The sequence below is a fragment of the Bombina bombina genome, chromosome 6 (genome assembly GCF_027579735.1).
Source record: "Bombina bombina isolate aBomBom1 chromosome 6, aBomBom1.pri, whole genome shotgun sequence".
Lineage (NCBI taxonomy): Eukaryota > Metazoa > Chordata > Amphibia > Anura > Bombinatoridae > Bombina > Bombina bombina.
This window is the reverse complement of record NC_069504.1, coordinates 398,620,281-398,647,437: the sequence shown is the minus strand read 5'-3', so window position 1 is coordinate 398,647,437 and position 27,157 is coordinate 398,620,281. Positions and strand designations below refer to the sequence as shown.

The window sequence follows — 27,157 nt, the reverse complement described above, 5'->3', positions numbered from 1 at the left end:
CAGCCTTACAAATCTGTTCAACAGAAGCATCATTTTTAAAGGCCCATGTGGAAGCTACCGCTCTAGTAGAATGAGCTGTAATCCTTTCCGGAGGCTGCTGTACAGCAGTCTCATAAGCCAAACGGATGATGCTTTTCAGCCAAAAGGAAAGAGAAGTAGCCGTAGCCTTTTGATCCCTACACTTTCCAGAATAGACAACAAAGAAGACGTTTGACGAAAATCTTTGGTTGCCTGCAAATAAAATTTCAAAGCACGAACCACATCCAAGTTGTGCAACAGACGTTCCTTCTTAGAAGAAAGATTAGGACACAGAGAAGGAACAACGATCTCCTGATTGATATTCCTGTTAGAAACAACCTTAGGTAGGAACCCAGGTTTGTTACGCAAAACCACCTTATCAGCATGGAAAACAAGATAAGGCGAGTCACATTGTAATGCAAATAGTTCAGAAACTCTTCTAGCTGAAGAGATAGCAACTAGGAACAAAACTTTCCAAGATAAAAGCTTAATATCTATGGAATGCATGGGTTCAAACGGAATCCCTTGAAGAACTCTGAGAACTAAATTTAGACTCCATGGCGGAGTAACAGGTTTAAACACAGGCTTAATTCTAGCTAAAGCCTGACAAAAAGCCTGAATGTCTGGGACATCTGCCAGACGCTTGTGCAACAGAATAGACAGAGCAGATATCTGTCCTTTTAGGGAACTAGCTGACAATCCTTTCTCCAATCCCTCTTGTAGAAAAGACAAAATCCTAGGAATCCTGATTTTACTCCAGGAGTAGACTTTGGATTCGCACCAGAAAAGATATTTACGCCATATCTTATGATAGATCTTCCTGGTAACAGGCTTTCGAGCCTGAATCAAGGAATCTATGACCGACTCAGAGAAAACCCGCTTTGATAGAATCAGGCGTTCAATCTCCAAGCAGTCAGTTACAGAGAAATTAGATTTAGATGCTTGAATGGACCTTGAATGAGAAGGTACTGTCTCAGTGTCAGAGTCCATGGTGGCAGAGATGACATGTCCACCACGTCTGCATACCAAGTCCTGCGTGGCCACGCAGGAGCTATCAAAATCACCGAAGATCTCTCCTATTTGATTCTGGCAATCAAACGAGGAAGGAGAGGAAATGGTGGAAACACATAAGCCACGTTGAACGACCAGAGTACTGCTAGAGCATCTATCAGTACTGCCTGAGGATCCCTTGACCTGGATCCGTAACAAGGAAGTTTGACGTTCTGACGAGACGCCATCAGATCCAATTCTGGAGTGCCCCATAGCCAAACCAGTTGGGAAAACCCCTCTGGATGGAGTTCCCACTCCCCCGGATGAAAAGTCTGACGAAATAGAAAATCTGACTCCCAGTTCTCTACCCCTGGGATATAGATCGCTGACAGATGGCAAGAGTGAGCCTCTGCCCATCGTATTATCCTTGAAACTTCTATCATCGCTAAGGAACTCTTTGTTCCCCCCCTGATGATTGATATAAGCCACAGTCGTGATGTTGTCTGACTGAAACCTGATGAATCTGGCCGAAACCAGCTGAGGCCATGCCTGGAGAGCATTGAATATCGCTCTTAATTCCAGAATATTTATCGGTAGGAGAGCCTCCTCCCGAGTCTACAAACCCTGTGCTTTCAGGGAATTCCAGACTGCACCCCAGCCCAGAAGGCTGGCGTCCGTCGTCACTATGACCCAAGCTGGCCTGCGGAAACACATTCCCTGGGACAGATGACCCTGTGACAACCACCAAAGAAGAGAATCTCTGGTCTCTTGATCCAGATTTATCTGAGGAGATAAATCCGCATAATCCCCATTCCACTGATTGAGCATGCATAGTTGCAGTGGTCTGAGATGCAAGCGAGCAAAAGGAACTATGTCCATTGCCGCTACCATTAGACCGATTACCTCCATACACTGAGCCACTGACGGCCGAGGAATGGAATGAAGAGCTCGGCAGATGGACAAAATCCTTGATTTCCTGACCTCTGTCAGAAATATTTTCATGTCCGAGTCTATCAGAGTCCCTAGAAATGAAACTCTTGTGAGAGGGGAAAGAGAACTCTTTTTACGTTCACCTTCCACCCATGAGATCTTAGAAAGGCCAACACTAAGTCCGTGTGAGACTTGGCTAGTTAGAAAGTCGACGCTTGAATTAGAATGTCGTCTAGATAAGGCGCCACTGCTATGCCCCGCGGCCTTAGAACCGCCAGAAGGGACCCTAGCACATTTGTGAAGATTTGTGGCGCCGTGGCCAACCCGAAGGGAAGAGCCACAAACTGGTAATGCTTGTCCAGAAAGGCAAACCTGAGGAATTGGTGATGATCTTTGTGGATAGGAATGTGTAGATACGCATCATTTAAGTCCACGGTGGTCATAAATTGACCCTCCTGGATCAATGGTAAAATAGTCCAAATGGTCTCCATCTTGAAAGATGGAACTCTTAGGAATTGGTTTAGGATCTTAAGATATAGGATTGGTTTGAAAGTTCCCTCATTTTTGGGAACCACAAACAGATTGGAGTAGAACCCATGCCCCTGTTCTGCTTTCAGAACTGGACAGATCACTCCCATGGTAAAAAGGTCTTTTACATAGCGTAAGAACGCCTCTCTTTTTGTCGGGTTTACAGACAATTGAAAAAGATGGAACCTCCCCCTTGGAGGAGTATCCTTGAAATCTAGAAGATACCCTTGGGTTACGATTTCTACTGCCCAGGAATCTGAGGAGAGAGAAAAAAAAAAAGAGAAAAAAAGAGAGAGAGACTGCCCCCTACTAGATCCAGTCCCGGCTATCCCTTCATGCTGTCTTAGGGGTAAGCAGCAGGCTTTTTGGCCTGTTTAACCTTGTTCCAAGCCTGATTAGGTCTCCAGGTTGGCTTGGATTGAGCAAAGCTCCCCTCTTGCTTTGCAGCAGAGGAAGAGGAAGTGGGACCACTATTGAAGTTTAGAAAGGAACGAAAATTATTTTGTTTGGTCCTTGTCTTATTTGACTTATCTTGAGGGAGGGCATGACCCTTCCCCCCAGTAATGTCTGAAATGATCTCTTTCAGTGCAGGCCCGAATAGGGTCTTACCCTTGAAAGGGATGGTCAAAAGCTTAGATTTAGATGACACATCAGCCGACCAGGCTAAAATAGCAAAAACTTGAATTCTTTGCCACTAATTTCGCAAGATGAAAAGTGGCGTCTGTAATAAAAGAATTAGCTAACTTAAGAGCCTTAATTATGTCCAGAATATCATCTAGTGGGGTCTCCATCTGAAGAGCCTCTTCTAGAGCCTCAAACCAAAAGGCAGCTGCAGTGGTTACAGGAACAATGTACTCTATAGGTTGAAGAAGAAAACCTTGATGAACAAAAATTTTCTTTAGGAGACCCTCTAACTTTTTATCCATAGGATCAATGAAAGCACAACTGTCTTCAATAGGTATAGTTCTACGCTTAGCCAGAGTAGAAATAGCTCCCTCCACCTTAGGGACCGTCTACCATGAGTCTTTTATGGTGTCAGATACGGGAAACCTTTTCTTAAAAACAGGAGGGGGAGCGAACGGAATACCTGGTCTATCCCACTCCTTAGTAATAATGTCCGAAATCCTCTTAGGGACTGGAAAAGCCATCAGTGTAAACAGGAACCTCCAAATATTTATCCATTTTACACAATTTCTCTGGAACTACAATAGGATCACAATAATCCAGAGTCGCTAAAACCTCCCTGAGCAATAAGCGGAGGTGTTCTAGATTAAATTTAAATGCCGTCATATCTGAATCTGTCTGAGGGAACATCCTTCCTGAATCAGAAATCTCACCCTCAGATGGCAAATCCCTCATCCCTACCTCAGAACATTGTGAGGGAATATCGGATACGGCTACCAAAGCATCAGAAGGCTCAGCATTTGATCTTAACCCAGAGCTACTGCGCTTCCCTTGCAACCCTGGCAGTTTAGATAAAACCTCTGTGAGGGTAGTATTAATAACTGAAGCCATATCTTGCAAGGTGAAAGAATTAGACGCACTAGAAGTACTTGGCGTCGCTTGTGCGGGCGTTACTGGTTGTGACACTTGGGGAGAACTAGATGGCAAAACTTGATTTCCTTCTAACTGAGAATCATCCAATGCTAAATTTTTATAAGTCAAAATATGATGTTTGCAATTTATAGACATATCAGTACAAGTGGGACACATTCTAAGAGGGGGTTCCACAATGGCTTCTAAACAAATTGAGCAATGAGTTTCCTCAATGTCAGACATGTTTAACAGGTTAGTAATGAGACAAGCAAGCTTGGAAAACACTTTATTTAATGGAAAAAAAACCACAATTTTCACAAAAACGGTACTGTGCCTTTAAGAGAAAAAAAAGGCATACACAAACTGCAAAACTGGTTAAAATTGCTTCACATTTTCTGAAATTTTAACAGTGTACCCACAAAGCTTTAGAAAGATTGCACCACAAGTAAATAAGCAATACACCCAAAAATGAGAAAACTGGATTGATTAATGCCCAAAAACTGGTAAAAACCCGTGTCAGCACCTTGCCACAGCTCTGCTGTGGCGCCTACCTGCCCTTAGGGGACGAACATATGAGGATAAAGCTTCGTTAGGCTCCAGAAGAGTACCAGGACCTCTGGAAATGCTGCTTGCTGGTCGTCAGTATAAACTAAATGCGCAACTGAGGCGCGAAAATAGGCCCCGCCCATCTCACTCGATGTTGCTGGGCCTACACCAAATCCATCAAACCCTGTTTGTAAACCATGTGGGTTATAAAAACCCCTAAATAAGCCAAATGAACCCTCAAACAGATGTCCCATCAGCAAATAAAAACGTTTACTCCCAGACACACAAAACGTTTGCCCAATATATCATCAGAGTGCCCATAAAATTAGCCCTTAATGCAAGCTAGTAATGCCCCTTATAAATTAGGATTACTGCTTACCCTTCACCTAATGGGGATACGGTCAGCCTTTCTGAGATAACACAGTCTCTGCAGAAAATATGACTGAACATACCTCATTGCTGTATAGCAAGAAACCGTTCCTCACACTGAAGTTTTACTGTACTCCTCAGCTTCTGTGAGAACAGCAGTGGACCTTAGTTACAAATGCTAAGATCATCATCCTCCAGGCAGATATCTTCATCTATGTCCTGCCTGAGAGTAAATAGTACAACACCGGTACAATTTAAAAATAACAAACTCTTGATTGAAGATAAAATAAAACTAACAGTTTAACACCTCTTTCACTTTACCCTTCCTGCTTAGAGCCGGCAAAGAGAATGACTGGGGGGTGGAGTCAAGGGGGGAGCTATATAGACAGCTCTGCTGTGGGTGCTCTCTTTGCCACTTCCTGTTGGGAAGGATAATATCCCACAAGTAAGGATGAAACCGTGGACTCGGTACATCATGCAAAAGAAAGAAACATTTTGGGTTTCATGTCCCTTTAATAGAAATCATTGTAATATGTATTAGTCATCATTTTAAAAGGATTTTAGCTTTTATTTATTTTAATTTCATGTTTATTTTGATTTGACAGGTTTTTTTTTTTTACTAAAAAGGAGCACTATTATCCCTTTAAGTCTAACAGAAAACGTGGCTCCATAGCAAGCATACGTAAAGAAAATCTCCACATTTTTCTAAATAAGCACCAAAAACGGGTAAATAATAAGTAAATGTTCAGCACATTAGCAATAAGCAAGTTCTGTATGATAATCATTCTTAAAAAAGAACTTCCATAAAGGGTAATTAATTGCTGGTGAACTATTTAAAGGGAGAGTATACACCAATTTCCATACAACTGCATGTAATAGACACTACTATAAAGATGAAAATGCACAGATACTGATAAAACAAATCCAATATAAAAGCTTTTTAAAATGTACTTCGAAGCTCCCAGTTTTCAGCACTGTTGATGAAGTTAGCTGAAAGCAAGAAGAGCAGGCCCTCCCCCCCTCTCCTAAATATGAAAAGACCCACTACACAAACATGAGCATGCACGAATCTGAAGACTTGGGTCTAAATTTGATACTTTGGGGCTTGGTGAGGAGTCTGAAAATCAGCACAATGTTAATAAAAAAAATAAGCAAAACTGTACATCATTACAAACACACTCTTAGATGGGTTATATAAAACTGATCTACAAAACATTTATACAAATAAAAATTCTAGTGTACAGTATTCCTTTAATGTGCATCTGAATACAAATAACATCTTCAACACAAAATATAACAATATAATTACCTGAGGCATCTCAAAACCCAAGTCCTCCAAACTCAATCCCAAGTGTATTTTCTGATTCCCTGCTGGCCTCTTTACCAGCTTTTCTTTGTTATCAGTGGCAAGAAAATTATACATGCAATGATACTTTGAAGATTCCCACAGTTAATGGACAAGAGATTGTTATAGCTGCCCCATCCAGGGCATGTTTCTGATTCTAAAATAAAGAGAAACATTAAAAAATGAAAATGGTGGTTTAAAACATTAAAGTTATGGTAAATCCAAGCTTTAAAAAAAAAATGCTAGGATTTACCGTTACTAAAAAAAATAAACTGGACTTTCAGTTTCTAAAAAACACAAAAGTGTGCTAAACTCACCCTTTCTGTGCCGCGGCTCCTCGCTAAAGTAAACGCCTCTGGGAGTCAACTTCACAGCTTTCTTTTCTCAATGGAGCGGACGTTTTGACCTCTAAACTAATAGCCGTTCTAGTTATCTGACATTGTACTGCATGCTAGCACGGTTATTGGTTTAGAGGTAGAAATGGAGCCGCTGACTTTAGCAAGGAGCTGCAGCACAAAAATGGTTTAGCACCTTTTTTTTTGTGTGTGCAAAATACAAAAAGAAATCAAACAATATAATAGCACACATGCAACAAACTAAGGCAAAAGTAAAGTGATAGTTTTACTATCAATAAAAATAAACTGGAGTTTCATTGATCACTTAATAAAAAAGGTGCTAAACTCACACTGTCTGTGACACGCCAGCTCGCCAAAGTCAGCCTCTGGCTGCCCATGGCACAGCGCTCTTCTCTCAATGAGGTGACATTTCCACCTATAAACCAATAGCTGTGCTTGTCATCTGACAGTGTTCTGTATGCTAGCACAGCTATTGAGTGAGTGAGTTTAGCACCTCTTTTTTTTTTAAATAAAGTGATCAATGAAACTCCAGTAAATTTTTAGTGATGGTAAATCCTAGCGTTTTTTTTAAAGTGAATAGTCTTTTTATTTCAAAAAGTTTATTGTGAAATATATTTTAACTTATTTGAGGGGGGTGGGGGTTAAATAGTCATGGCTAGATATGGGAAAGCCTTGAAACCCACCGCCCCCCAGAAAAAAAAAAGTGTTTTCTTCCAGAAAAATGCTCATAAAATTTGTATATGTTCTTTTACAAAGATAAATAATTTGTTTTAAGACATGGTGTTCATATATTTAAACCTCCAATATTATTTCTTAAGTCTAAATAACATGAAGACTTTTACGAAAGACTTATGTAAAGTCTAAAATCATTGCAATTAGTGTACCCTGAAGACAATCAAATCCTGGAATACAATTTATTTCAAAGAAATTTTATTAAAGTGTACACAAATTAGATGACACATTCAAAGTGTATGTAACATTTATATTATCTGAAAAAGAGAATAAAAAACAAACAGTCCTTAGATACTTGAAAACAAGTCAATTCCTTTACCTTTTCCTCTCTGTTGTTCTCTTTTCTTTACCTCTCGTTTCTCTCTTTTATTCCTCTCTCTTAGGAATATTGATCCATCAAATATATAAACAAATAAGTCCAACAAAGAAGGTTGATAAATCTTAGATGAAATAGAATAGGTCCTATACCCTGTGAATAGGTCCTATACCCTGTATAGCTTTCAGGCTAAGCATTGAACGTCCATAAATATGGCAAATGAACGAATAACCAGGTGTAGTCAAGCAAACTTGTATTTGGTGCGCTCACCAATAAACATAGGTCACAATCTTTTACAATTACTCAAAGCACAGCGTAATTGCTTTTAGTTGGAACTTAAAATGTCAGATCCATAATTTACATATAACATGAAGTATACCACACAAGGATCACAAGGATAAAAGGAGGAAAATTATAAGCCCCCTCCTCCCCCAGGGAAGGGTGAGGATAATTAAGCATAGGGAGATGATTAACATGTATATTCCCTCATTTAGCAGGGTCTCTTTAGTTATATCGGATCCATGGGTCCCAAATTGACCAATATCTATTATATAATTACCTTTTTCTATAGAGACTAGATAGTCTCATGTGTAGGACGTTGTATTGTTTGCGTCTGTTTTTTCCCCCCAACACCTTGCTATACAAATCTTAGCTGCTGAGTGAATGATCACCATGAGTGATCTTTGGGAGTAAGACAAACTATCAACTCCTTTATGTAAGAGAGTGAAATTTGGGGATTAAATAGTCTGTTATAGTCTGTAATCCTATATTCTTACATAATTGGAACATTTGCTGCCATAGTGATCTCTGTTTAGAGCAGGATCACCACGCTCCTCACAATTTCTCCAGCATTTTAGAGAGCATTCAGAGAAAAGGTTAGCTACTCTTATTACTGGGTCAAGTACCATTTTCAACAGCAGCTTAAAAAAGGTTTCTAAAAATGTGGTCCTCAAACTGTCTGTATAGTTCTCTTTCCCATGCTTTAATCTGCAATGGAATCCAACCCTAAATGATGTCCCTTAAGGTTAAGGTCTTTGGGGAGCATTGCTGATTCAACCTCAAAACCACCCAGGCTCTTCGGAGTTGTTGCTCTATGCGACAATATGGTGGCATCACAATACATAACAATTTTGGGAAATGCTATCCCTCCTTTACAAAAGGGATGTAGTAAGATTTTATAAACTACTCTTGGTCATTTCCCCCTCCAAACATAGTAAAGAAAGCAAATGGAACTTTTTTTTTTAGATATATTTGGGAAACAGATACTGCAACACACCTAAATAGGTATAGATTTTTTGGGAGAATAGACATTTTTAAAAGGTGGCAATACGACCCATCCAAGTCCCATCTAGTTAATAATGTTTCCACTTCAACTAGTAGCGGTTCATAATTATTCTAGACGTTATTAAGATCAGCTCCCACAAGGGCTCCTAGGTGTTTAATATGGTCTATCTTCAAGTCAAATTGATACAGCTTCCTCAAAGCTTGGATTGTCTCCTCAGATAAATTTAAAGGGATACTAAACCCAAATTGTTTCTTTCATGATTCAGATAGAGCATGCAATTTTAAGCAACTTTTTTTATTTACTCATTCTCAATATTTCTTCGTTCACTTAATTCACTTGCCATCTTTATTTAAAAAGCAGGAATGTAAAGCTTAGGAGCTTTAGGTTCAGGACTCTGGATAGTGTAATGGTCACATTATCCGCAAATAAGGAAATATTTTCTGTGGATTCTCCCATTGTTACATCTTTAATCAGGGGGACATTCTAAATGCATATTCCAGGGCTTCCATGGCCAAGGCAAATATTAAAGGGGAAAGGGGACATCCTTGCCTAGTTCCATTAGTTATATTGAACTCTTGATTGAAAGCCTATACCATTGTCCTTAGCAAAAGGTTGCGAGTATAAAGCTTGGATATATTTAAATAAATTAAGTTGTAAAAGAAACCGAACACCTGTAAAACTTTACAAAGGTATCACCATTTCACCCTATCAAACACTTTTTCAGCATCTAGCAACAGTGCTACCATGGACATCTTCAGGTGTCTTGCTTCTGAGAAGATGATTAAAGAGTTTGCATGTATTGTTCATGGTCAGACCATGATGCGGTCTCTGTGGTTGTTCCTTTATTACCAAAGGTGAAACCCACCTGATCCACATGGATAATGGAAGGTAGTAGCTGTACTAGCCTATTTGCTATAAGTTTGGAGTACAATTTAATATCAAGATTAATGAGGGATATAGGTCTGTAGTTGCTACAATACTAGGAACTCTTCCCTGGCTTAGGTATCGTTAAAATTGTGGCCTCTACAACGATTTGTGAAATAACCCTGAATTAGCTACTTTGTTAAACACCATCTGAAGGAGGGAGATATTAGATCCTATAGTTTTGAAAAAAGTCCCACTGAACCCATCAGGTCAAGGGGCCTTATTGGGTTTGATTTGTTTGATGGCATGTAAAATTATTTCCTTTTTGGACAATAATTCTATTAATGATTCCTGCATTGCTATAGAGAGTTTTGGGAGCCATAGATCCCTTAAATAAGAAACTACTTCCTCCAGGGCATGAGAGTCATCTATTTCACAAGACTGAATATTGTATAGTTTTTCATATAACTCGGCAAAAGCATTACCAATTACCTCTGGTTCTAAAATCTTGCTCCCCTCAACTTCCAGACCCAGAATTCTGGAATGTGCAGCTCTACCTCTAATTTCAAGGCAAGAATCGAATTAGCATTGTTGCCCTTGTGATACATAAGTTTTTTTCAAATCACTCTTGTTTGTATTTTTGTATGAAGTATTTTATTGTCTGCTGTTAAATTAAATAAGCAATAGCCCAATGAGACTTTATCTTTAGTATGCAGCTCACATGCCAATAATCCCAAAATGACCTCCTTTATCTTTTCTGAGTTTGGCTATCTTAGCAATGCAGAAGCACCTAACATAAGCTTTCAATGCCGCCCACACATATTGGGCAGATATCTAACCATTAAGATTCAAATTGATAAAATTTAGTGAGTCTCAGTCAGGGATTCGGAGAAACCAGATTCCTATCATAAATATTGTGGGTACCTCCATGAATGTCTAGAGCAGTGCTTTCCAAGCTGTGTGTCGTGACACAGTGTGTCGGCAGCAGTGTGTAGGTGAGTCTCTGCTTCAATACAATTTTTTTTTTAAATTAACATTTTAAAAAAAAAAATTGGGCTTCCGACTTTCTGCCTGCCTGCTACACATATTACATGGTTGACACGTGATTGATACCTAGTGGGTCACAGATCATCTTAACCGAATGGCCCAGCGAGAACTGAAACTATTCCTATTGGCGGCTTTGATAGGAAAAATTGGCTCCTGACTGCACGTGCAGTTTCCTCAATCGGCTTGTGACTGCATGTGTAGTCAGTGAGTGGGACAGCAGTGTGTTTGCAAGGCAGGCAGTAGTCAGTCGGACACGCAGAGCTCTGAGGGCGGCAGCCTAAAAGATGAGCTGAAGTCAGAAGTCAAAGTGTGTTTTTTTTTTGCAGATAGCTCCCAGTAGTGCATTGCTGTGATAGACGAAAGTAAGGAAAAAAAGTTCAAAAGAGGGTAGCCTCTGGTGCGGCGTGCTCCGCAGTGAAATTTATAACCTGCAGTGATTAAATTTGCAGCTCGCATATGCACAGTGCTCTCATACCAAATCTAGAGCACTGGTTTCTGAGGAATAAGGTCCCGTCCGGTTTCCTTCCCAAACAGGTTCCAATCACTATTAGCCCACCGCTATATTTAGGTAAGTCCCAAGAGGTGTGTGACAGGAAAACTGTACAGTGTTCAAGGCTAAGCATGCACGTACCTCCAATCCATGTGACCCCCACCAGGAATCGTCCTGTGTGTGCCGATTACCGCCGTGTGGCTAGTATCTCCGTCCGTGGCTGGGTAATGTGCAGCTCCCAAGCAACCTCCGTAGTCGGTGCGGTATGTAGCTCCTCCTCTCCAGGTGTCTCTGGCAACAAGCTAGCTTTGCGGTTAGGATATTGCGCTCACCCCACACCTGTGCTCACTCAAAAGCGGCCATACATAGCAAGTAAAAAGGATTGCGAGGAGCACAGGTATAAGTGTGAAACAAAAAGTGTTTATTAAACATGCGCAAATGAGTGAATAAACACACAAAGCGGTACGTATATAACGAACCAAAAGACAAACAAACAGCGTGGGGGGGGGGGGGGGAGGCTTAAACCACCCCGGGGTTAAGACTAAACAGAGAAATCAACTGTATATTACAGACTGCAAATAGACAGGTATACGCGTTTCAGCAGATTGCCTTACTCATTACCTGATTAAAACAAATGTGCGTGCTCCTTAAAAAGAGAAGCAGTCCATTCCCATTGGCTATAGGGGACCCACCCTTTTACTATAAACACCAATGGGAGCAAATTTCAAAATAGTGCACAGAGATTCCAATTGAACTCACAGTATTAAATAATGGCTCCTAATGCACAAATGATATATATAAAAAGTTAAGCATCAAAAATTATATATATATATAGTGTTGATAGTGGAGATATCTATATTTATCTACAACCAAAATGCATACAAATGAAATATTATTATTGTTGTCGCTGCTACAAATTACTACTTATAACATTCTTGCTATAGCTTGGATTCCTTGACAAGTGCTCAGATCATCGATTCCCTGCAGCTCAAAATAGGACTTCTGCATCCATACATTCTGAAACATAACATAATAATAAATTGAAATAAATAAGTCATGCTATGGAAATAATTATTTCAGCAAAGAAAGCAGAATCAGTAAATAAGTACTATACATAAACAAAATATACATGCACCATACGATTATAAATAAATATGTACACTGCTTGAATTAGAACTTGTCACTACTAATATTTGTGTAGATCTACTTATGTGATATAGGTCATCAGCTGTAAGATTTGTTTTCTTCAGTATGTGGGTCTCACCACCAGAGAGGCTAGGGTCCGAATCAAGGAACACCTTGCCGACAATAGGGCTGGGACACTTACTACACCACTTATACAGCATTTTTCAGGCGTACATTCTAAGGATACTAAATCCTTCTCTTGGACCATCATAGAGAGAGTTCCCCTACTTAGGGGAGGACAGGACAGGAACCGCAGGCTGGGGGAGAGGGAGGTATTTTGGATTTTTAAACTGAGGACAAGGGTCCCAGAGGGTCTAAACTCTGAATATGATTTGATCAATTTTGGTGACCCTCTGTTCCTCCACTTTGTGAGGAGTTACCACTCTCCTCTGGCCTGGGTTCCTCCTATCCATCCCCTCCCCACTACAATAGCTCAGGATTAAACATATAGTTCTTTGGTCAGGTGATCATACATTAATAATAATAATTATCTGTGTGCAGTAGTAATAATCAGTGACCCTGCAGTTATATAATTTAGCTCTTATATCTCCCTATTCATTGGACCCTCAAGGTCAGATTACCCCTCTTAACTAAACAAATATTAGTAGTGACAAGTTCTAATTCAAGCAGTGTACATGTTTATTTATTTATAATCGTATGGTGCATGTATATTTTGTTTATGTATAGTACTTATTTACTGATTCTGCTTTCTTTGCTGAAATAATTATTTCCATAGCATGACTTATTTATTTCAATTTATTATCATGTTATGTTTCAGAATGTATGGATGCAGAAGTCCTATTTTGAGCTGCAGGGAATCGATGATCTGAGCACTTGTCAAGGAATCCAAGCTATAGCAAGAATGTTATAAGTAGTAATTTGTAGCAGCGACAACAATAATAATATTTCGTTTGTATGCATTTTGGTTGTAGATAAATATCGATATCTCCACTATCAACACTATATATAATTTTTGATGCATAACTTTTTATATATATCATTTGTGCATTAGGAGCCATTATTTAATACTGTGAGTTCAATTGGAATCTCTGTGCCCCCCCCCCACACACACACACTGTTTGTCTTTTGGTTCGTTATATACGTACCGCTTTGTGCGTTTATTCACTCATTTGCGCATGTTTAATAAACACTTTCAGTTTCACACTTATACCTGTGCTCCTCGCAATCCTTTTTAGTGCATTGCTGTGCCTGCTCTTGATATATGGATAGGAAGTGGAAGCTTAAAAATGCTCGATGATGAAATGCAAGTGTCTTCCGCCAAATATTCAGAAACTGTGTTCATCCCATCAACCTCATACGGACCATTAAAATAGTAAGTAGCTATTGGTGTTATTAAACTTTTTTTTTTTTTTAATTCTTGCACATACATACTGTTACTTGTAAATACATTTTGTTATTATATATGTGTCTGTATCTCTTAAAACAAGTTAGTTTAACCTCCTGTTTGATAGTACAACTGAATTACTGTGTCGCAAAATGATGTAGGTCTAAAAAGTTTGTCGCCAACATGAAAAGTTGGGAAAGCTCTGGTCTAGAGGAATGATGGTGAGTTCTTGCCACAACCACAGAGACCGCATCATGGTCTGACCATGTACAGGTATGTATGTGGGCCTCTAAAATATCATTCCGTAAGCTTGAGAGGAAGTAATCTAACCTAGAATATGTACGGTGGGGGGGGGGGGGGATTGAGAAGAAAGTATACTCCCACTCGTCAGGGTGACATGTATGCCGTATGGCATACAAATTGCACTGCATTATAGCGTCTCTGAATTTAGAAGCTAAAGAGATAGTATATTATTTAGCCGTCTATCATAGGTTGGGTGGAATCTGATAAACCAGACCAAAGATAATTGAGGCCAAGTTGTCAAGGTATTGAAAATTGCTCTTAACTCCAAGATGTTTATGGGAAGAGAAGACTCTTCCCGAGACCACAGGCCCTGAGCTTTCAGAGAACCCCAAACAGCTCCCCAGCCTGTCAGGCTGGCGTCCGTAGTCACAATCACCCAGGAAGGTCTCAGAAAGCAAGTGCCACGAGACAGATTTTCCTGTGACATCCACCACGAGAGAGAATCTCTTATTAGGGGGTCCAGATTTATCCTCTGCAATAAATCTGAATGGTCTCTGTTCCATTGACGGATCATGTAAAGCTGCAGTGATTGCAGATGGAACCGAGCAAAAGGAATCATGTCCATGGAAGCCACCTTCAAACTAATCACCTCCATGCATTGAGCCACTGATGGACGAAAAGCAGACTGGAGGGAAAGGCAAGAAGTTTGGATTTTCTGACGTCTATCAGGAAAATCTTCATGAACAGAGAATCTATGATTGTCCCTAGGAAACACACTCTTGTAGTAAGAACTAGAGAACTCTTTTTCAGATTCACCTTCCACCCGTGGGAAAGTAGAAAAAAAGACAACATCTCTGTATGAGATTTTGCTAGTTGGAGAGGATGCCTGAACCAAGATGTCGTCTAGAAAAGGCACCACAGCAATTCCCTGGGATCTGATAACTGCCAATAGAGCTCCCAGAACCTTTGAATATTCTGGGAGCTGTGGCAAGACCAAACGGAAGTGCAATAAACTGGAAATGCTTGTCCAGAAAGACAAAACCTTAGAAACTGGCAATGATCCCTTAGAATTGGAACGTGTAAATATGGGTCCTTCAGGTCTATGGTCGTCATGAACTGACCTTCCTGAACCAATGGAACGAAGCGTTTCCATCTTGAAGGACAGAACCCTGAGGAATTTGTTGAGGCACTTTAGATCTAGGATGGGATGAAAAGTTCCCTCCTTTTTGGGAGCTACAAATAGATTTGAATAGAATCCTAGACCTTGTTCCTCTAGAGGGACTGGTACAATAACTCCCAGGGAGGATAGGTCCTTTACATAATGTAAGAAGGCCTCCCTCTTTACCTGGTTTGAGGAGTCTTGACAGGAGAAATCTGCCCCTTGGAGGACAAGACTTGAATCCTATTTTGTAACCCTGGGTTACTATGTCCACAGCCCATGGATCTGGGACATCGCATATCCAAGGCTGTTGGAAAAGAGAAAGTCTGTCCCCCACCTGATTAAAAAAATCGGATCGGGGGCAGACCCTCAGCGGAAGGCTTTATGTTTTGTTTTCCCTTGTTCCAGGGCTGGCTGGATTTCCAAGTGGACCTGGATTGGAAGAGGAAAACTTCTGTCCTTTAAAGTTGTGAAAGGAACGAAAATTAGAAGTCTGTGGACCCTTAGGTCTATTCTTCTTGTCCTGAGGTAGGAAAGATCCCTTTCCACCCGTAATCTCTGAAATGATCTCCGCCAGACCGGGCCAAAACAAAGTCTTACCCTTATAAAGGTAAAGTCAAAAGCTTAGCTGACCAAGATTTTAACCACAGAGCTCTGCGAGCAAGAACAGTGAAGCTAGACATCTTAGCTCCCAGTCTAATTACCTGCATGTTTGCATTACAGATAAAGGTATTAGCCAGTTTAAGAGCTTTGATCCTGTCTTGGATCTCCTCTACCGTAATCTCTTCTGAAATCAGATCAGACAAGGCATCGCACCAATAAGATGCTGCTCCCGCAACCGTGGCGATACTAGCCGCAGGTTTCCACTGTAATCTTTGATGGATGTACATCTTTTTTTAAGTAAGCTTCTAGCTTCTTATCCATTGGATCCTTAAAATAACAACTATCCTCTATAGGAATGGTAGTTCTTTTAGCTAGAGTAGAGATAGCTCCCTCTACTTTAGGCCCAGTGCGCCATGAATCCCGAATCAGCAACAGGAAACATCTTTTTAAAAACAGGGGAAAGGGAAAAATGGAACCACAGGTTTATCCCATTGCTGTGCAATAATTTCAGACATCTTGCTGGAACAGGAAAAACATCCTCAAACTTTGGAGAATCATAAACTCTAATAAGTTTAGAGGACTTCTTAGGGTTGACAGCAACCGAAGGATCAGAATCATCCAAAGTAGCTAGAACCTCCTTCAGAAGTAACCGAAGATGTTCAAGCTTGAAACAGAAATTAACTTCTTCAGATTCAGAAGATTTTTGCCCCATATTGTCAGATTCTGAAATCTCACCTCCAGAGGCTACTGAAGTATCCTCCTTATCAGACATATGGGAAAGGTTCAGATGGGTTCCTGAAGAAAGGAAGAAATACAGGAGGTGCCTCTAAGTGCAATATCACCAAGCAGGCCGTTCTCCAGAGCAAGAGAGAGGTTGGAGAACAGTTAGCATGGCTGAAGGCCTGTAAAGAGACACACTGTTCTTTACCCTCATACCCCCTCTAAACTATTGGGAATTTGCCAACAAGCAATAGGAGCCGCTGCTGGAGGCGTGGCTTCATACTTAGGCAGTGAAAAAATTGTACCACTTGTCCATCTGCTCAGAAGTCTCGGTCTGCCACAATTGCACTACAGTGTGCTTCACCAAATACGAGTGTATACATCAACATACGTACTGTTGATTTTACCCTGCTTGGTGATATCGCACTTAGAGGAGCATCTGTATTTCTTCAGGAACCCATCTGATCCAGACGAGTTTTCCCAGAGAGCAGCCAAAGCTTTGTTTGTCCTTCGATCATAAAGAGACTTATCCTATAGAGACTATTGTTTGTATTATGATCTATGTGTAACCCTTAATAATATTTTGGTATTTAAGTTCCAATGTTGATACCTCATTTGTGAATTATCTGGCAATATTGGGTTTGACATACTACATTTAAGCTTCACTATAGGTGTGGCTTATACCTGCTCTACCACTTTATAGCGCCCCCTACCAGCATTAAAGTGACTAGTTCACCACTTCTTTACACTGTTGATATATGGGAAAGGTTGACCAGCGCAGATTTAGAAGGATCAGAAACCTTACTAGTAGACAAATAACTAGATTTCCTCTTGCGTTTACCCTGAGGAGGAAAGGCAGACAATGCCGCAGACGTTCTCTCCGCGACAAAATCCCCTGGTACATAAACACCCCCAGGAGGTTGTGATGAAACAGAAGGCACTGGGTTACAACAACTAAGGCTTGGGACGTTTGAGGAGAAAGCTGAGGCATGTTATGAAAGCATCATCCTGAGAGACACTTGGCTCAGAAGAGAGTGAATTGTCTTAAAGTTTTAAAGTCTTTGCTAAGCAAGTGGAACAAAACTGCATAGGAAGGACAAGTTGTGCCTCTAAAAAAAGCAAGCACTTATTCATATTAATAGGTTGATCCTGTTCTGTGTCCATTGATAAAGAATCAGGTCCCACAAAAAGGCGACAGAAAAAAAGTGTGTGTGTGTGTATATATATATATATATATATATATATATATATATATATATATATATATATATATATATATATATAATATATATATATATATATATATATATATCTATATCTATCTTTAGGTCAGTATAATCAAAGTTAATAAACTTTATGAGGGAGTAACTTGTCTTTATCCCAATATTTTATACACCAGAGACATAAAATAATCGTCCCACAAAAAAAGAAACCGCAAACCCTGAGGCTCCTACCGTGACCGTATAGATTTTCACACAAAAAAAAACGTATAGAAATCCCACTAGAAACATTTAAAGTCCTTCTACTCTTAGGTGAACTCTGATCCAAACAAAGCCGACACTGACAGACTAAGATCCGCTCTGTAAAACCAGAAGTGTGGACATCACATGCGCAGCCTGAAAAGAAGTGTGCAACATTAGAAAAGCGTGCAAAATAAAGATGGCTGCTGAACAGAAATTTCAAAACTAAAATCTCAACTACTGTTATAGCCCAAGTTACAAATAAAGGAAAAGTAATAATTCCTTATTCTACTCTCCCTCAGCCAAGTGATCTCATGCCCCTTAGAGGGCATTAACCCCTTCAGTGTTAAATAGTATGTTTCAGTTTAATGAAATATATTGTCCCAAAATCGATCCACTTGAGGGTTAACCTAAAAAATTAAGTCCTTCAGTACCTAGAAGGCAAAGAGCACTTACCTGGCTCCAGCTGCCAGGCAGACAACAGCTACTAAGGTGTGACCTGTAATCCTCCCTGTCAGGGACCTGTAGTAAAAAGAAAGTATAGAGTAACCAACCCTGGCTTTCTACAAAAAGGTAGAAAAAGTGTTAGAAGGTGGCGAGGTGGTCTTTGCTTTACTTCTAACTGCTAAAAGCCACCACTACCCTTACTAAAGAGATTTACATGGACACAGCTATACTGTAATCCTTGCTTGCAGGGAAAAGTACCCATAAAAAAAAAAAATTAATATCTTCACAGAAGCAAAGAGAATGACTGGGGATTATGCTCTTTGCCATACGGAACCATGTGTATGTATAGAGTTATAAAATAAGGAGATATGATTTTTCTACGTGCTCAGCTCATTTTAATGGGTTGTGGTGTTAAAGAACAAAAACAGCTATTTCATATACAAAAAAATAAACCAAAATGAACTATTTCTTATGCATTTTGTACTCTGCAACTTGTATAAAAGTCAAAATAGCCGTTGCTGAGTTTGTGTGGCTTTCCCTCTTTACTCAACTAGATAACCAATTACAATAAAAAAAAAGTTCCATAAAACGAAGCCATGTATATATGAAAACTTAATCCATTTTATTCCAGTTTAAAAAGAGCATGCAGGAACATACAGGACCTGTTTCGGTCGTATTGACCGTAATCAGACTAGCACCTGTTAATTGGTGCACCCTTTTATGCAAAGTACTCCATTTCCTGATTGGCTAAAAACAATGGGCCAAGAAAACTTAACCCTATAAAAATTTTATACACATTTTTAAGTGGATATTTGAATACTTAGAGGAAAAATGGACTAATATTCTGGATATAGCCCGGATGAAGATTGCTATATTAGCTAATTTGATACAATTATATTTCTGCTATGTTAAATAACAGAAAGAACGGAAAGAATGCTATTGAAATTAGCATTGTATAGTTCAAAAGTAGCAATGGTGATATCATACAGAAAAACAGAATTTATGCTTACCTGATAAATTACTTTCTCCAACGGTGTGTCCGGTCCACGGCGTCATCCTTACTTGTGGGAAATCTCTTCCCCAACAGGAAATGGCAAAGAGTCCCAGCAAAGCTGGCCATATAGTCCCTCCTAGGCTCCGCCCACCCCAGTCATTCGACCGACGGACAGGAGGAAATATATATAGGAGAAACCATATGGTACCGTGGTGACTGTAGTTAGAGAAAATAATTCATCAGACCTGATTAAAAAACCAGGGCGAGCCGTGGACCGGACACACCGTTGGAGAAAGTAATTTTTCAGGTAAGCATAAATTCTGTTTTCTCCAACATTGGTGTGTCCGGTCCACGGCGTCATCCTTACTTGTGGGAACCAATACCAAAGCTTTAGGACACGGATGAAGGGAGGGAGCAAATCAGGTTACCTAAACGGAAGGCACCACAGCTTGCAAAACCTTTCTCCCAAAAATAGCCTCCGAAGAAGCAAAAGTATCAATTTTGTAAAATTTGGCAAAAGTGTGCAGTGAAGACCAAGTCGCTGCCTTACATATCTGGTCAACAGAAGCCTCGTTCTTGAAGGCCCATGTGGAAGCCACAGCCCTAGTGGAGTGAGCTGTGATTCTTTCAGGAGGCTGCCGTCCGGCAGTCTCATAAGCCAATCGGATGATGCTTTTAAGCCAAAAGGAAAGAGAGGTAGAAGTCGCTTTTTGACCTCTCCTTTTACCAGAATAGACAACAAACAAAGAAGATGTTTGTCTAAAATCTTTTGTAGCCTCTAAATAGAATTTTAGAGCACGGACTACGTCCAAATTGTGTAACAAACGTTCCTTCTTTGAAACTGGATTCGGACATAAAGAAGGTACAACTATATCCTGGTTAATATTTTTGTTAGAAACAACCTTTGGAAGAAAACCAGGCTTAGTATGCAAAACCACCTAATCTGCATGGAACACCAGATAGGGCGGAGAACACTGCAGAGCAGATAACTCTGAAACTCTTCTAGCAGAAGAAATAGCAACCAAAAACAAAACTTTCCAAGATAGTAACTTAATATCTATGGAATGTAAAGGTTCAAACGGAACCCCTTGAAGAACTGAAAGAACTAGATTTAGACTCCAGGGAGGAGTCAAAGGTCTTTAAACAGGCTTGATCCTAACCAGAGCCTGAACAAATGCTTGAACATCTGGCACAGCTGCCAGTCTTTTGTGTAGTAAGACAGATAAAGCAGAGATCTGTCCCTTTAGAGAACTTGCAGATAATCCTTTCTCCAAACCTTCTTGTAGAAAGGAGAGAATCTTAGGAATTTTTATCTTATTCCATGGGAATCCTTTGGATTCACACCAACAGATATATCTTTTCCATATTTTATGGTAAATCTTTCTAGTTACCGGTTTTCTGGCCTGAACCAGAGTATCTATCACAGAATCTGAAAACCCCCGCTTCGATAGAATCAAGCGTTCAATCTCCAAGGCGTCAGCTGGAGGGAGACCAGATTTGGATGTTCGAATGGACCCCTGAACAAGAAGGTCCTGTCTCAAAGGTAGCTTCCATGGTGGAACCGATGACATATTCACCAGGTCTGCATACCAAGTCCTGCATGGCCACGCAGGAGCTATCAAGATCACCGAGGCCCTCTCCTGATTGATCCTGGCTACCAGCCTGGGAATGAGAGGAAACGGTGGAAATACATAAGCTAGGTTGAAGGTCCAAGGTGCTACTAGTGCATCTACTAGAGTCGCCTTGGGATCCCTGGATCTGGACCCGTAGCAAGGAACCTTGAAGTTCTGACGAGACGCCATCAGATCCATGTCTGGAATGCCCCATAATTGAGTTATTTGGGCAAAGATCTCCGGATGGAGTTCCCACTCCCCCGGATGGAATGTCTGACGACTCAGAAAATCCGCCTCCCAGTTTTCCACACCTGGGATGTGGATCGCAGACAGGTGGCAGGAGTGATCCTCCGCCCATTGAATTATTTTGGTCACTTCTTTCATCGCCAGGGAACTCCTTGTTCCCCCTGATGATTGATATACGCAACGGTCGTCATGTTGTCTGATTGGAACCTTATGAATCTGGCCTTTGCTAGTTGAGGCCAAGCCCTGAGAGCATTGAATATCGCTCTCAGTTCCAGAATGTTTATCGGGAGAAGAGACTCTTCCCGAGACCATAGACCCTGAGCTTTCAGGGATTCCCAGACCGCGCCCCAGCCCACTAGACTGGCGTCGGTCGTGACAATGACCCACTCTGGTCTGCGGAAGCTCATTCCCTGGGACAGATGGTCCAGGGTCAGCCACCAACGGAGTGAATCTCTGGTCTTCTGATCTACTTGAATCATTGGAGACAAATCTGTATAGTCCCCATTCCACTGTTTGAGCATGCACAGTTGTAATGGTCTTAGATGAATTCGTGCAAAAGGAACTATGTCCATTGCTGCAACCATCAACCCTACTACTTCCATGCACTGCGCTATGGAAGGACGAAGAACAGAATGAAGAACTTGACAAGAGCTTAGAAGTTTTGACTTTCTGACCTCTGTCAGAAAAATCCTCATTTCTAAGGAAACTATTATTGTTCCCAAGAAGGGAACTCTTGTCGACGGAGACAGAGAACTTTTTTCTATGTTCACCTTCCATCCGTGTGATCTGAGAAAGGCCAGAACGATGTTTGTATGAGCCTTTGCTTTTGACAGGGACGACGCTTGTATTAGAATATCGTCCAAGTAAGGTACTACTGCAATGCCCCTCTGTCTTAGAACCACTAGAAGGGACCCTAGTACCTTTGTGAAAATCCTTGGAGCAGTGGCTAACCCGAATGGGAGGGCCACAAACTGGTAATGCTTGTCCAGAAAAGCGAACCTTAGGAACTGGTGATGTTCTTTGTGGATAGGAATATGTAGGTACGCATCCTTTAGATCCACGGTAGTCATAAATTGACTTTCCTGGATAGTGGGTTGAATCGTTCGAATGGTTTCCATCTTGAACGATGGTACCCTGAGAAATTTGTTTAGGATCTTCAAATCCAAAATTGGTCTGAAAGTTCCCTCTTTTTTTGGGAACTACGAACAGATTGGAATAAAATCCCATTCCTTGTTCCTTTATTGGAACTGGGTGTATCACTCCCATCTTTAACAGGTCTTCTACACAATGTAAGAACGCCTGTCTCTTTATTTGGTTTGAGGATAAGTGAGACATGTGGAACCTTCCCCTTGGGGGTAGTTCCCTGAATTCCAGGATATAACCCTGAGAAACTATTTCTAGCGCCCAGGGATCCTGAACATCTCTTGCCCAAGCCTGAGCAAAGAGAGAGAGTCTGCCCCCCACTAGATCCGGTCCCGGATCGGGGGCTACTCCTTCATGCTGTTTTGTTAGCAGCGGCAGGCTTCTTGGCCTGCTTACCCTTGTTCCAGCCTTGCATCGGTTTCCAGGCTGGTTTGGGTTGTGAGGCATTACCCTCTTGCTTAGAGGATGCAGAATTAGAGGCCGGTCCGTTCCTGAAATTGCGAAAGGAACGAAAAACATAATTTATGCTTACCTGATAAATTTATTTCTCTTGTAGTGTAGTCAGTCCACGGGTCATCAATTACTTATGGAATATATCTCTTCCTAACAGGAAGCTGCAAGAGGATCACCCAAGCAGAGCTGCTACATAGCTCCTCCCCTCACATGTCATATTCAGTCATTCGACCAAAACCAGACGAGAAAGGAGAAACCATAGGGTGCAGTGGTGACTGGAGTTTAATTAAAATTTAGGCCTGCCTTAAAGACAGGGCGGGCCGTGGACTGACTACACTACAAGAGAAATAAATCAGGTAAGCATAAATTATGTTTTCTCTTGTTAAGTGTAGTCAGTCCACGGGTCATCCATTACTTATGGAATACCAATACCAAAGCTAAAGTACACGGATGAAGGAGGGGACAAGGCAGGAACATTAAACAGAAGGAACCACTGCCTGAAGTACCTTTCTCCCAAAAATAGCCTCTGAAGAAGCAAAAGTGTCAAATTTGTAAAATTTTGAAAAGGTGTGAAGCGAAGACCAAGTCGCAGCCTTGCAAATCTGTTCAACAGAGGCCTCATTTTTAAAGGCCCAGGTGAAGCCACAGCTCTAGTAGAATGAGCTGTAATCCTTTCAGGAGGCTGCTGTCCAGCAGTCTCATAGGCTAAACGTATTATGCTACGAAGCCAAAAAGAGAGAGAGGTAGCCGAAGCCTTTTGACCCTCTTCTCTTTCCAGAGTAAACGACAAACAGGGAAGAAGTTTGACGGAAAATCTTTAGTTGCCTGCAAATAGAACTTCAGGGCACGGACTACGTCCAAATTATGCAAAAGTCGTTCCTTCTTTGAAGAAGGGTTAGGACACAGTGATGGAACAACAATCTCTTGATTGATATTCCTGTTAGTAACTACCTTAGGTAAGAACCCAGGTTTAGTACGCAGAACTACCTTGTCTGAATGAAAAATCAGATAAGGAGAATCACAATGTAAGGCAGATAACTCAGAGACTCTTCGAGCCGAGGAAATAGCCATCAAAAACAAAACCTTCCAGGATAACAGCTTGATATCACTGGAATGAAGGGGTTCAAATGGAACGCCTTGAAGAACATTAAGAACTAAGTTTAAGCTCCACGGCGGAGCAACAGTCTTAAACACAGGCTTAATCCTAGTTAAAGCCTGAACGTCTGGAACTTCAGCCAGACGTTTGTGTAGAAGAATAGACAGAGCAGAAATCTGTCCCTTTAACGAACTAGCAGATAAGCCCATTTCTAAACCCTCTTGTAGAAAGGACAATATCCTAGGAATCCTAACCTTACTCCATGAGTAACTCTTGGATTCGCACCAATATAAATATTTACGCCATATCTTATGGTAAATTTTTCTGGTAACAGGCTTCCTAGCCTGTATTAAGGTATCAATAACCGACTCCGAGAAGCCACGCTTTGATAGAATCAAGCGTTCAATCTCCATGCAGTCAGCCTCAGAGAAATTAGATTTGGATGTTTGAAAGGACCCCTGAATTAGAAGGTCCTGTCTCAGAGGTAGAGACCACGGTGGACAGGACGACATGTCCACTAGGTCTGCATACCAGGTCCTGCGTGGCCACGCAGGCGCTATCAGAATCACCGAAGCTCTCTCCTGTTTGATCTTGGCAATCAAACGAGGAAGCATCGGGAATGGTGGAAACACATAAGCCATGTTGAAGACCCAAGGGGCTGTCAGAGCATCTATCAGCACCGCTCCCGGGTCCCTGGATCCGTAACAAGGAAGCTTGGCGTTCTGGCGAGACGCCATGAGATCCAGATCTGGTTTGCCCCAACGAAGAATCAGTTGAGCAAAGACCTCCGGATGAAGTTCCCACTCCCCCGGATGAAAAGTCTGGCGACTTAGAAAATCCGCCTCCCAGTTCTCTACGCCTGGGATGTAAATCGCTGACAGGTGGCAAGAGTGAGACTCTGCCCAGCGAATTATCTTTGAGACTTCCAACATCGCTAGGGAACTTCTGGTTCCCCCTTGATGGTTGATGTAAGCCACAGTCGTGATGGTGTCCGACTGAAATCTGATGAACCTCAGAGTTGCTAACTGAGGCCAAGCTAGGAGAGCATTGAATATTGCTCTTAATTCCAGAATATTTATTGGGAGGAGTTTCTCCTCCTGAGTCCATAATCCCTGAGGTTTCAGGGAGTTCCAGACTGCGCCCCAGCCTAGAAGGCTGGTGTCTGTTGTTACAATCGTCCAATCTGGCCTGCGAAAGGTCATCCCCTTGGACAGATGTGGCCGAGAGAGCCACCATAGAAGAGAATCTCTGGTCTCTTGATCCAGACTTAGTAGGGGGGACAAATCTGAGTAATCCCCGTTCCACTGACTTAGCATGCACAATTGCAGCGGTCTGAGATGCAGGCGCGCAAATGGTACTATGTCCATTGCCGCTACCATTAAGCCGATTACTTCCATGCACTGAGCTACTGACGGGTGTGGAATGGAATGAAGGACACGGCAAGCATTTAGAAGTTTTGATAACCTGGCCTCTGTCAGGTAAATTTTTATCTCTACAGAATCTATAAGAGTCCCTAGAAAGGGAACTCTTGTAAGTGGTAATAGAGAACTCTTTTCCACGTTCACCTTCCACCCATGCGATCTCAGAAATGCCAGAACTATCTCTGTATGAGACTTGGCAGTTTGAAAACTTGACGCTTGTATCAGAATGTCGTCTAGGTACGGAGTCACCACTATGCCTCGCGGTCTTAGCACCGCCAGAAGTGAGCCCAGAACTTTTGTAAAGATTCTTGGAGCCGTAGCTAATCCGAAGGGAAGAGCTACAAACTGGTAATGCCTGTCTAGGAAAGCAAATCTTAGGTACCGATAATGATCCTTGTGAATCGGTATGTGAAGGTAGGCATCCTTTAAATCCACTGTGGTCATGTACTGACCCTCTTGGATCATGGGAAGGATGGTTCGAATAGTTTCCATTTTGAATGATGGAACTCTTAGAAATTTGTTTAGGATTTTTAAGTCCAAGATTGGTCTGAAGGTTCCCTCTTTCTTGGGAACCACAAATAGATTTGAATAGAATCCCTGCCCGTGTTCCGTCCGCGGAACTGGGTTGATCACCCCCATTAGTAAAAGGTCTTGTACACAGCGTAGAAACGCCTCTTTCTTTATTTGGTTTGCTGATAACCTTGAAAGATGAAATCTCCCTTGTGGAGGAGAAGCTTTGAAGTCCAGAAGATATCCCTGAGATATGATCTCCAACGCCCAGGGATCCTGGACATCTCTTGCCCAAGCCTGGGCGAAGAGAGAAAGTCTGCCCCCCACTAGATCCGTTTCCGGATAGGGGGCCCTCTCTTCATGCTGTCTTGGGGGCAGCAGCAGGTTTCTTGGCCTGCTTGCCCTTGTTCCAGGACTGGTTAACTTTCCAGCCCTGCCTGTAACGAGCAACAGCTCCTTCCTGTTTTGGAGCGGAGGAAGTTGATGCTGCTCCAGCCTTGAAGTTACGAAAGGCACGAAAATTAGACTCTTTGGCCTTTGATTTGGCCCTGTCCTGAAGTAGAGCATGGCCCATACCTCCCGTAATGTCAGCTATAATTTCTTTCAAGCCGGGCCCGAATAAGGTCTGCCCTTTGAAAGGAATATTAAGCAATTTAGATTTAGAAGTCACGTCAGCTGACCAGGATTTAAGCCATAGTGCTCTGCGCGCTTGGATGGCGAATCCGGAGTTCTTAGCCGTAAGTTTGGTTAAATGTACGACGGCATCAGAAACAAATGCGTTAGCTAGCTTAAGTGCTTTAAGCTTGTTCATAATTTCATCCAATGGAGCTGTGCGAATGGCCTCTTCCAGAGACTCAAACCAGAATGCCGCTGCAGCAGTGACAGGCGCAATGCATGCAAGGGGCTGTAAGATAAAACCTTGTTGAACAAACATTTTCTTAAGGTAACCCTCTAATTTCTTATCCATTGGATCTGAAAAGGCACAACTATCCTCCACCGGGATAGTGGTACGCTTAGCTAAAGTAGAAACTGCTCCCTCCACCTTAGGGACCGTCTGCCATAAGTCTCGAGTGGTGGCGTCTATAGGAAACATTTTCTTAAATATGGGAGGAGGGGAAAAGGGCACACCAGGTCTATCCCACTCCTTGCTAATAATCTCTGTAAGCC

The 27,157-nt window shown here is 41.5% G+C and overlaps 1 protein-coding gene across 1 annotated transcript in view; it reads right to left on the bottom strand.

Annotated features, from left to right (window-relative positions):
- The window catches only part of CREBRF (CREB3 regulatory factor), a 349,666-nt gene that overhangs the window by 303,121 nt on the left and 19,388 nt on the right, over positions 1-27,157 (bottom strand). Inside the window, exon 2 of the mRNA XM_053717136.1 lies at positions 6,227-6,419. Coding sequence (XP_053573111.1) covers positions 6,227-6,340 — 114 coding nt within the window. The 5' untranslated portion in view covers positions 6,341-6,419. The remainder of the gene's footprint in view (positions 1-6,226; positions 6,420-27,157) is intronic.